The sequence below is a fragment of the Nesoenas mayeri genome (assembly GCF_963082525.1).
Source record: "Nesoenas mayeri genome assembly, chromosome: 1".
Taxonomy (NCBI): Eukaryota; Metazoa; Chordata; class Aves; order Columbiformes; family Columbidae; genus Nesoenas; species Nesoenas mayeri.
Window position 1 is genome coordinate 177,072,207 of NC_137541.1, and position 12,768 is coordinate 177,084,974.

Here is a 12,768-nt window from a genome sequence, read left to right on the forward strand (position 1 = left end):
AGCTTAAACCTGAGCCAAGGTATATGCTGCAGCAGATTGCCCATCTGGTGTGACTTCAGAATATTAAAATTTCCTGCAGGCTATCAGCACAAGGACCAGTCAAAATCTTTACAATCATCCAGACGTCTTATTTCACACTACATAGAGTTGTGTGATCTTCAGTTAGGGTGTTCAAAATCATCATTAGTAGCTTGTGATGAATGTTGATCATATCACCCAACCACAACAATTCTGCATTTCATGTGTAACTGTCCAGGTAATATTTAGTTACTGAAACAAGGATTTGTCCGTGGTTCAAAATATTACAGGAAATCAAGTACTGTCATTTACAAAGTGTAAAATCAAACAGCTTCCTAGACTCTGTTGAACACTGTCACTGTAGATTAATGTGATACAACTTCTAAGCGATTGCAAAGCCATGACTTACATAAGACTGCATCTGAATTAATATAGCTTGTACAATCTCCCACTTTAAAATAAATGGTTGTACAATGACTGACTTTGGTTCTAGATACATGGGTCAAAGTTTCCTCTGTTTCTGACTAAAACATCAATGGATAATTATATCCATCTCCAACTCCTCTCACAAGCCATACTAATAGACATGGGGATAAAATAGTCAATTCTGAGATTGTGCATGTGTGTAGTTCAAAGCTATAAAATACCACAAGTCTGAGAGCTTTATTGAACAATGTTGACTATAAAACATGAATTATTTAATAAATGTGGTGAACACTGAAAAATTATAACAGATACTTAGTGACTTTTTGTCATGTTTGAAGAGTGGAACATTACATTTGGAAAGCAAGTATTTTTTTATTGTGATATATCTGTTCTGGTGAATTTTCCCATGTAAAAGCAAGCAGAAACTCAGAGGGAAAGTCTAGAAATCAAATAGAGTTTAGGCATTCTAGTTTTTGCATGTAACGTAAGTATCAAGGTTTGGGTATTAATCAATATGTTTATTATTGCAAAATGCCAGGGTCCTAAAGCCGTAAGTGTTTTGAATGAAAGCAAGTCAATGCCCCAAAAGCTTGCTGTCTCTGTAGAAAAGAGACAGATCAAATCAGAAGCAACACTTAACAGTGAGAGGGGCTTAATTAAAATCTACATTTCTGTGGGCATACTGGCAAAGGGTAATTTAAAAGAAAGATTCAAAAAGGAATAATTAAGTTGCTTGTATATGCTTACAGATCAGTTCTTCACAGAGCGAATGTCATCTGGGGAGAATGCACAAAGGTACCTAACAAATTAATGATAAGACTGCTGTCATGCACTGGTTATCAAAGAGAGACAATTTCTTCATATTCCAAAAGGTTCCAGGGTTGAACGTGACGTTTTTAAAGGGAGAAAAAACAGTACATTGTAACAGAAAAAGGTGGAGGAAAAAAAGGAAAGATGAAACAGAAAGATGGAATACATATTGTCAAGAGAATGTGCTAGAACATCTAGGTTGGTAGCAGCATCAATCCTTCTTATCACTGTCCAAGTAAGTCCACACAAAAGCAGAGTATATTTGCAACTTAAACCTTTCCACAGTTTTTGAAGTAGTTTAATAACCATAATGATAACAGATTGCAGCAAAAGGAGTAAGGGAAGTAGTCTTTAATCCTTTGGGGAAAAAAATCTGTCTTCAATTTTCAGTCTATCAAAGACTATTGTCAGAGATGTTCAGATTATTTTGGAAGTATAATTATTCAAAGTTTAATTCTCTGAGGATCACAAGAGAATCTTCATGTTCATTCCAATGAGTTATTAACATTGCTATTGAAATATTTCTAGGTTTTCTGAATTAACATTAATATGTCTCATAAAATCTAGTGAAAGAGAGTGAATTTATTGACTGCAAATTGCTGAAGTCCCCAGAACAGTTTGAGAAAATGAGATTTACCTCACCTACAGCATGTAAGAGGTACTCATCCAGTCTAAGCCAGGTATTGAAGCATCACCTATAGTCAGTCCAGACAGAGAAGGAGCTCCAGAGGTTCTTATTTCCATTTGTTTTATATTCATATTTTAAGAGTGGATGAATTGACTTTTGCAGGTGCTGATTTCTCCTCACTAGCTAAAGTGAGAGCTTCACTTAAGTGTTACTTCATTAATCATAGAAAGAGATTAACTTAGTTCTTTACCTTTTAGATTGCTCTAATCTGAAGAATATTAATTTCCCCTATGTATAAATGTTACAAACCCCTCACATATTTTGTTTTATGGATCCATAGCACTTGGAAATACTTTCTCCTTTTACTCATCCCCAATACCACTACTGACTTGCAACATGCAAGACCACAGGAAAGTCCCTTCACTCAAGTACAACTAGGAGTAAATATTACAGGGACCAAGAGTCTTACAGTGACAATGACACTGCTGTCGGGGAGTGGAGGGTGAGTCAAGCTCACAATATGCACAAGCATAGAATAGTTTCAGTTGGAAGGGACCTTCAAAGGTCATCTAGTCCAACCCCGCTGCAATGAGCAGGGACATCTTCAACTAGATCGGGTTGCTCAGGGCCCCATTCAGCCTGACCTCGAATGTTTCCAGGGATGGCGCGTCTACCATCTCTCTGGGTGGCCTGTTCCAGTATTTTACTATCCTCATTATAAACAATTTCTTCCTTATATCTAGCTTAAATCTCCCTTCCTTTAATTTAAAACCATTACCCCTTGTCCTGTCAAAACACGCATTTCTAAAAAGTCTGTCCCCGGGCAATGCACATTTATTCGGGATCAGTACCTTTCAATGCTCATTCCTCAGCACCATTCCATACATGAGCCTTCTTGCTGCACAGATCCTTGCCCTGCACACTGATCTCACTTCTGTGCATGCTGCTCTTCAGAGAATCCTGTATCTTGGTGCTTGCTCTGTTCTTATTTCCAGTGAAGAATGCAGAATAACTGACCAGTGTACTGCTCTTAAATATGTATGCTTTGAACCATTTTTCGGACAATATTGTTCCTTTATCCACATTGTAGTTCACATAAAGGAAGCTTATGTATCACCCATCCAAGTTATGTATCTGGACTGTCAAAACTTGGCTGCCTTTATTAATCCCCCAGTACAGTAACCATTCTGCAAGCCTGTGTAGGTCTTCATAGTCCCTCTCTTTTAATGGGACTAAAATAGATCTCTGTTGATGCTTTTCTAGCTAGAAAACATGCATCTATCTGATGTCCAGATTTGAAACTCACACATATAAATCACAACTTCAGGAGCACTTAGCAAGGTAAAGTGATTAATTCCCTTATGACTCCCTACATCATTTTTAATCTTGTAAAAAGTTATCTTACCTTCTTCGAGGAGATTTACTTTCATCTGCCTTCTCCCACAAAACCTCACCTGAGAGTTAGTTACATCTCTGGGTTGTACAGGATAACCTCAATCACAATTCAACATAATGATCTCTCTTGTTTCTGCAGAGAGATTTTGTAAAAATAGTGAAAGTATTCATTTTTCTTAACCAACAGCTTTCATTTATTATAACAGAGGTGAAGGAAAATGGAAACTTACGAAGTTTATTCTGATTCACACCTGCCATAAAAATGCCACTTAAGAAACTTCTTAGAAGAAATACTGGAGGAGTACTTGTGACACAAAGTGCATCCTCCAAGTATGTTCTTCATCTTCCTGTGGCAAGAGATGAAGCTTCTGTCTAACACAAGAAAGGTAACACGTTGCACTCTGTAGAAGCGTATACAACTACGTGTGCTAAGGAGCTATTAAATACCAGGTTGTTCACTGAAACATGCCAAGGAACAGAGGATCAAAAAGCAATATGCAGATTGGATAGCAACAGAGTGACTTCTGTTACCCACAAAATTGCTGATTACATTTCACTGAGAATATATTTCAGAAATTTCCCCAAATGATTTATACCTATTTTTTTAAATGAGAGGAAGAATTTTTCTTAATGTACATGTGCAGCACTAACTGTAGCTGAATATTAAGTTGCAGTAACTGTGATATGATTATATAAATTTTTCTTGAGAGAGAAAAAGCTGGAATGAGAAACTTAAAGATGCATTAGAATAAGAAAATCAGTCAAAGAGAAATAAAAGCTATATAAACAAATTATAGTCAATTTTGAGACTTCCTCAATACATAACTAACTCATAAAAACTATTATGTATGCACATACATATATCGTTTATATACAGCTCTCTCTCAAACTGATACATCTGTCAAAAGAAAATAAGGGATTTTTGAAAGCAAACAGTATCACATCCTAGTAGAAAGTAATATAAATTATCACAAGTAAAAATGAAAGACAGAATCTTAGAAGGAAATTTGGAAAGTGAATCATAAAAAAAAGACAGAAGTATATTAAAAAAGGAAAGCTATGAAGAATTCAGGGAGTTATCAAGAAGTAATAGAAGACAATTACATCCCAGCATTCTGACGTGAGCCTTAAAAACTTTATAGTAAATACCCTGAAAAATCTCTATGCTAGATCACACTACTACAGACCCTTACTTTGCCAAAAAACTTCATCAGAATTTTCTCATATGGAAACATGTGGTTTTTTTATTCTTTTGGGAAAAAAATAATTATTTGCAATAATTTTACTAGGTACATTTAATAGTATAATGGTAGACAAGGTTTGAGCAGCTCATTTTATTCTTTAGGAGGCTCTGAAAATCCCACATGAAGTATAAAATTATGTAACATATCCTTTATTGCAGCCCATGACACTCACACCACTTACAATGTATAATTTATTTCAGCTGCCAGGCTTGGCCTAGTCACTTGGACTAGAGTTAGAATTGAAGATAATTCGGACCATAATTAAATTACAAACCTGAACTTTATACTAATGTGGTATGCAATGTATCCTAAATAGTGCCACAAATCACATCTGCAGTATCCTCATAAAGATTCATTTGATGAACTGTTTAATGGACTTCTCTACTGATTTTTTCCCCATCTAGGCAGCATCACGAAGGAGGTATATTGAATTTCCTCAACTGAATGAGAGGCTAGCCTAAAATATTTTGTGAGAAATTACTAGCAACATGTAACTCACAATAAATGAAGCAAAATACCTTCCTACTTCTTATAGTCTCATCTCTAAAAGGGTGACTTTGAAAGCTTCAAAAAGGAGAATGCTGCTATTCAGACTACAACTACTTCTGAAAGTTCTTAATTTAAATTCTAGCTACAAAAGAGAGAGAATAAATCCATTGCATGTAAAATTTTGTTTGACATTTCAAAAAGCTATGACTGATAGAAAATCAATAACAGGATTGTGACATATACTGTCTTCAGGGATGCCTTTCTCATCTGTATGTTCTTTAGTAGAGACAGCTATATAGCTATACCTTCAGAATCTGCTAAAACCATTTGCTTTGTTGTTTTCTTCAGTAAGAACTCTCATGTAATAATTAAAAATGTATAAAAGTATTTTAAAGATAAATCTCATTGAAAGCTACATTTCAGCTTGAGTCACTTAAACACATATTTTTTAAGTGTCTGGAATTTACTGCTATGTATAACTGAAAAAGAGCCCTGGTGACCTTTGTGTTTCTCTAAAACCTGAATATCTCTTATAACTGGTGGAAGACATATTGCATTGATACTTAACACTGATACTTGCCATTGTGCAGGTGTGACTAACCAAGATGCCCAGCAATAAAGAATTGGGATGAAAATCAAGAAGTTTCTGGTTTCAAGAAGTACTTCTGTTGGTAGCAGAAATGAATTGCAACAAATATGGCCATATTATTTTTTTTTTTTTATGAGAGAGGGAAGATACTATTATAGTTCAGAGATTATTAAGAGACAAGAAATACATGTGCCAATGTGTCCTTGTGGCTCAGAAGGCCAACGGTATCCCGGGGTGCATTAGGAAAAGTGTGACCAGCAGGTCAAGGGAGGTTATCCTGCCCCTCTACTCCACCATGGTGAGGCCATATCTGGAGCACTGGGTCTAGTTCTGGGCTGCTCAGTTTAAGAAGCACAAGGAATTACTGGAGTGAGTCCAGCAGAGAGCTACAAAGATGATCAGGGGTCTAGAGAATCTTTCTTATGAGGAAAGACTAAGAGTCTGCTCAGCCTGGAGAAGAGAAGGCTGAAAAGGGATCTTATCAATGCTTACAAATATCTGAAGGATGGGTGTCAAGAGGATGGGACCAGACTCTTCAGTAGTGCCCAATGACAGGATGAGGGGCAATGGGCACAGACTGAAGCACAGGAGGTTCCATTTGAATATGAGGAGAAACTTCTTTACTTTGAGGGTGCCAGAGCACTGGAACAGGCTGCCCAGGGAGGATGTGGAGATGTCTTCTCTGGAGACATTCAAGACCCACCTGGACACATTCCTGTGTGATCTGCTCTGGTGAACCTGCTTTAGCAGGTGGGTTGGACTAGATGATCTCCAGATGCCCCTTCCAACCCCAACCATTCTGTGATTCTTTGATTCAAGAGGTCTGACTAGAGCAACTTTACTAAGTCTGTGATCCAAATGGCTCTAAGCTACTTGTCTCTGCAGACAATTCAACATACCAGAGAAAACAGCATTTTCTTTAATTATCCATCTTGTCACAGGGCTCTACTTTCACCTAAAATATTTTAAAGTATTAGATGAATAGTAACAAGCACATACATACTTGTCTGCAAGAGTGCCAGCAAATTATGTCAAACAAGTGTTATGAGTACTTCCAACAGTATGTAGCACACCAGGCAGTCAGATAAGAGTAAGAGCAAGATTTTAAAAAGAAGCATCATAAGACAAGTAACATCATACATTCCTAAAGCATCACATAAGTAAAATTATCTCGTTATCAAAAAAGAACCCAAGCAATCTCAAAAATTACTATTTATTAGTTTAGCCTAAGCTCAGTTCTCAGATTCCTTTTAAAGAGATTCGTAACAAAAGTTTTCTGAATGGTGATCTTAAGGAAAGAAAAAATGCAATCCTTTATGAAAAGACTATTAAACCCAGAACTCCTTTTTGTCACATTTTAGTAGACTCATAACACCGTAACTGTTCATAACTAAGCTCATAACTAAAAGTGCATATCAGAAAATGTCTAATAGCTTTTTCCCTTGTGAGAACTTCAGGCTAGTGTCATATTAGGCTGCAAAATCTACTTGCTTCCTTTTAATGATTGATAACCATGATCTTCCAGCATAGAGCTCTAATTCTGGATTTTCAACTTCCTAGTCTATGACCCAAACAGGTAGCAGAAATGACATGTGCTAGTATAGTGGCAGTGCCACTGACTAAATGATAATCAAATGATGTCTAAAAAGTCACAAGAATTCTGGCTGTTTGCTTTACAGGAAAAAAAAAATAGTAAAATTTATTTAGCAAAACTTTATTATTTGAACAGACTATCCATTTTCCCATAACTCTAACTTAAGTTTGTTCATTTATTAGTACGATAAACTTGTTAACAGCCAGGTTCCTTAGTAAATTTAATAGATAAATGATTTGAGTTTTTAACGGGTACATTATCTTAATAATGGAATAACAGACTTTGCAAAACACCCATGCTGTGAAAATTAAGTAGCATCTTATCCATAGGTGACATTTAAGGTGTTATATTGTAATACACTTAAGTTATTAATGACTGCTGTTGTAATATGAAAATGCAACTGCTAAAGAGTTCCTTACATAATAAACAGCATCAATTGCCTGTGTTTTTCCAACTTAATTTTTATCAGCATTATAAGTTCGACAATCCCACAACTTGGTGTAACTACTTTATGAACTGTTTGAATAAGATGTTAGGAAAGGTATAAGATACACATTCAATTGGTATGACTTACAAACAGCTATGCAAATTTGAGGGATTTGGGACAGAATGGTCTGTTTGGTGCTTTTCATGAGAGAAAGAAGAAACCATTTTCCTGAAAAGACATGTCTATCTGCCGTTTGCCTTGCTTCTGCCAAGCCACAGGAGTTGTGGCTCTTGAAGCTTTTGCTTGTTAGAATACTTAAATAGTTTTAGTAATAAAGACAGTTAAACTTGTATACCTGCTCCATGAAAACAACAACATTGCTCACAAAATCCTTCATAACTTTTATGTGGCAGTTTAAGAGGATGAACCTAATTACAGAACAGTTAATTAACTGTTTTATCATCTTCTTATAGACAAGAACTAGACGTCTCCAAATGAAATATTGAGAACTGCCTAAACTCAGTCAAAAGCCAGCTTACAAACACTGGGCGCAGGGATTTATTTGAAAAACAATCTCCCTGGAACAATGAATATTGGGAAGGTGTGTTTTGTTGTTTTTTTTTTTTGGTTTAAGACCTGAGTCACAGTAAATTTTTAAAAAAGAAAACGAACAAATCAACCAACATGGAACAGAATGGGAAGAGTCTAATAAAATCCATCACTCCAAATGACCAGTTTTGCAAATATCTGCATGTTAAACTTCATGCATTTACTTTGTCTCAGACTTTAATAATTGAAAAATTCTTACTCCAGAACAAAAATAATGCAAAATTGCCAAACTATATGCAAGTCATGACTAAGTATAATCTCTGCAGAATTACAGTGTTACTCATGAATTTCTTTCTCACAATTTTTTCCTCAGCCATGATTAATCTTGGCCTGCTAAGCTGTTGGAAGAGTGTATTTGTTCTGTGAAGCACCTAACAAGCACAAGAGGGGTAGTATAAAATAATGATAATAGATCAAAAGTACTAACATTTACTTTTGGCTTAGTAAAACTGTCTGATAAATTATTCCCTTCAGTGTTTCTCTGTTATTGCAATATAGTACCTTGAAAGTGATATATTGGCACAAGCCATTGTGTTCTACCACAGTGCAATTAGGAGGTCCATTTAAAAAGCTTTATCATACACACACAAAGGCTGATTAATTTTCTAATCAAATGTTCCAGGAAATCATTAACCATGACATTAAACAGGTTTGTGCTAATTATACTCTCCATAAAGAATTCCAATATAAATTTACAAAACGTCTACAAAAATATGCCACAGAATTATTTGTGTACATTAAACCGTCCGATCTACTCTACATAGTCTCACAGCTCCCTAGTCTTAAGGCCCAGTCCTGCGAAGGTCCAGTTTGGGGCTGCATTCTGCTGCGTTTCACCAGAGCTCCATATAGTGGTAGTCGTTACGTTTTGTAGGTCACCTCCTGTGTAAGTCATGCTGAAGGACTGACATCTTTATTCTTTATGTGTTATTGCATTGTAATGAATGGCTATCAAATCATGTGGAAAAAAAAGTGAATGCAATCGTTGGAGGGAGCATTTTATTTCGACTGCATTCAAGACAACACAAAATGATAAAAACAATATAGAAACCTAAGCATCTTTCTTACTGAATAACAGAAGAAAAATGAAACTTGTTCTGTTTTAGAAAATACTCTAGAGATATAAATGCTGAGTGCTACCCTTATTTTTCTTAATGATACTTAACATTGAGGCTTGGAAATAGATTTTCCCCTCCATTTCGCATAATTATTCTAACTCCTGTTAATTTAAGATAAAAATAAATACAAAGTACTGATTATAGTAATGAGGATTCAATTACTTTCTAAAGCATATACAATTCATTAGTATAGAGCTAACAAAATCTCTATCTATTTGTGTATTTTCCCAAAAACTGCAGGGCTTTCTGTTACAGAAAACAACAGCTTGCGTTAAGCAAACACAGAATGTAGGTATCCATGTTCTTTTGGCCTTGCTAGTACAGTTAATAGCTCCTCCACAAAGACTCCTTCAGTCACAAACCAAAATCCCGGCCTTAAGACGCCAGTGAAAATACTGCCGTTGTTTTAAATAGGGCCTATCTCCTCTGTTATTCTGCTTTCTTAACCCAGAACCAGCAAGGTGGTATAAAGTATATATTATAAAAATATTAAATACATATAAATATAAAAAATATAAAATTGTGTATTTACATATATATAAAAAAATCAAGGCTCTAGATATATTAAGTTATCTATAAAGAGACTAACTAGTTTTCACCTGTGAAACAGTGGGTCTTTTCCATGAAATCAGAATTTTCAGCAAAACCAGGTTTTGGAAATTGTCATCCTAGAACAAACCAGTGAGGGACCTGTCCCATCCTTCCGCTGCAGGTGATTAGATCACTCAGAAGAAAAGGCCAAGCCTGGGAGGCAACGAAATAAAACCTTCCTGAGGAGGTGAGGGTGCATCTTAACCCCTTATCTCAGGGGTGGTAGGCTCATTTTCACTGGGGGCGCCGTCTGCCTCGCGGTTGCCTTCAAATGGCGGAATATAATTTTAGTACTGTATAAATGTAGTAGTTACCTTTATATAGTCCTAAAATCACATTTGGCCCTTTGAAGGCAACCACCGGGCTGACGTGGCCCCCGGTATAAACGAGCTTGACACCCCTGATTTAGATGGAGGCGACTGTGCCCTAAAACACGGGGATCTACTCCATGTCTGCCGGTACTTTCACAGAGCTGAGGCAGAGGGGGGCGGGCACATCTTACTGTCCCTGCCAGAGGGGAATGACACATCCCCGCCCAAGGGACGTTAATTTGGCTGCGCACCCGCTGTTTGCTGACGGGGGAACCGCCCTGTGAGGGCGGCCCGCGGTTGCGTGGCAGCATAAAACTTCCCAGGGGCCAAAGCAAGATGGCACAAACCCTGGGGAAAAAAAATCCAGCAAACAAACAAAGTATGAGCGCTCACAAACCCCGCTACTCGACGGACCCCGCTCCCGGACTAATCCCAAGCGTCTGGCCCGCTCGGGACTAGGGCTGACCGCCGCACAGCCCTCTGGGACGCGTAGTCCGGAGGGATGAGGGGGCGGTGCGCAAGCAAACAGGTGCGGCCACTGGGGCGGCTCGCCAGCGCTTTGCCGAGAACAGCTGATTCACCGGTGATTGGCAGGAGGCCAGCCAACCGAGAAACGACATTTCCGTCGCGCCGCTGCGGGATTGGCTAGCGCGGGGAGGCCGGAGGCGGGACAAGCATTGGCGGGACGATTCGGACGGCGGGACATTCCTGGGCTCTGACAGGCGCCAGCGAGCGGCCGTTGGGAGCGCGCGCCCCTGCCCCGCCGCTGCCGGGATTAGAGCCTCGTTAAATCCTTTGCTGCGCTGAGACGTCGGTGGCGGCTTTAGCCCTGAGCCTCCCTCCTCCCCCCGCTGCGTCCTGCCCGGCAGAACTCAGCTAAGCTGCGCTAATCGCTGGCGCCCAGCTCGGCCAAGGCCGCCGGGCCTGGGCCCGATCGCGGGCAGCGGCTTTCCCTCATCTCCCCTCCCCTCCTCTCATCTCCCGGGCGCGACCATGGAGCCGCGGCGGCCAAGATACTGCGCCCCGTCCTCGCCGCCGGGTCGCGGTGGACGGGAGAACAAGGGGCTTCGTCGGAAGGGCCCGCCTGGGGCCGGCAGCGCCGGCGGCCCCGAGGAGGCGGCGGACGGCAGGAAGCCCAAATTCGTAAGTACGAGTCGATCCCAAGCCACTCCCTGCCCCCGCTGGGGCTGCCTGAGGTGTGGGCCTTCCTGCCGGGCTTGCGCCGAGGGGCCCCGACCCTGCGGCGGGTCCATCCTCCGCCCCGGGAGGCGGTCACTGACCTGGAGCCCCCCGAGAGACCGGGGGGCCTGGTGGGAATAGGAGGGCTACAAACCGGCGCCGTCGTCTTCAACCGGACTTTGAAAGGTGAGCCGGCCAGCTCCAGGTCACCTCCAGGTCACCTCTTTGCCTGTCTGAAAGGACCTGGCTTCATTTTGTACCAAGTTTTCAGGTCTCTCCTCTTCATCATAAAGCTTTATTATCTTACTGTTTGACAGCTATGCGTATAAGATGAACGGAATTTTAGCTTTTAAATTATGTTACTTTTATTTGAACTGGATTTTTTTGTTTTATTTTATTTTGGTGATGTAAGCTGTACAGTGAAAAACTGAGTCTTTGAATTTAAGGAACATAGCAAAGTTCTTCTCCCTAGCCCTACTTTTACAATCTTTTGGCTGTCATGCCAAGAAACTGGGGAACATGAAATGACTGATAATTGTCCACAAGACAATGTGTCTGTGAGATGTGCTCTAACTAAAAAGCACCCAGGAAAAGCCAGTTTTTGTTCGGACATCATGAGATTTCCAAGTGTTAAGCTGGCACAAACATACATTCTACCAGTTTTGTATCCACTACATAGGGAGCAGATGCATCCCATGCTTATATTTAGGTGATGCACGTGTTAGTCTTTGTTCAGTCGACTCTGAGCCACAGAATCACAGAATGTTAGGGATTGGAAGGGACCTCGAAAGATCGTTTAGTCCAATCCCCTCACCAGAGCAGGAACACCTAGATGAGGTTACACAGGAAGGCGTCCAGGCGGGTTTAAAGCCAACCTGCTTTAAGCTGCATTATATGCTTACAAAATAGGTACTGTAATATACCTACCATAGAGTAGATTCTTGATTCTAGGGCATCTTTGTGCGATAGTTAGGACTTGAATGTCTGGCACTTGAGCACAGGTTCAAAAATGTTAGCTAGAAAACAGTATCAAACTGTAGGCTGGCCAAACCTGTTCTGGAAGGTCACAACTTGCTCCCAGCATTCCTGTTTCCTGGAATCCTTTATATATTGTGACTGCGCAGATGGCTCTTGGATCCAGGTCCTTGTGCCTGTTTTTGCATGTTAGAATGGGCATGTATGAAGCAGTGTGAGCAAGAGCTGTTTGCTTGTCTTTATAATTGGCTATGTATCTTCTGGAGGTGCATGCATTTTAGTCAGGAAGGTGATACAGCTGGATGTGCTTTAGAAGAGGTTCCCTGAGTACAAACCTATATGGTCTGCTCAGTCTAAAAGGCTGA

At 39.6% G+C, this 12,768-nt stretch overlaps 1 protein-coding gene across 1 annotated transcript in view; it reads left to right on the plus strand.

Annotated features, from left to right (window-relative positions):
- Positions 1-11,234: 11,234 nt before the first annotated feature.
- Positions 11,235-12,768, plus strand: part of DIAPH3 (diaphanous related formin 3) — a gene marked incomplete at its 3' end in the record, with an annotated part of 225,994 nt that continues 224,460 nt past the window's right edge. Inside the window, exon 1 of the mRNA XM_080345569.1 lies at positions 11,235-11,392. Within this exon, the coding sequence (XP_080201695.1) occupies positions 11,243-11,392 (150 nt within the window). The 5' untranslated portion in view covers positions 11,235-11,242. The remainder of the gene's footprint in view (positions 11,393-12,768) is intronic.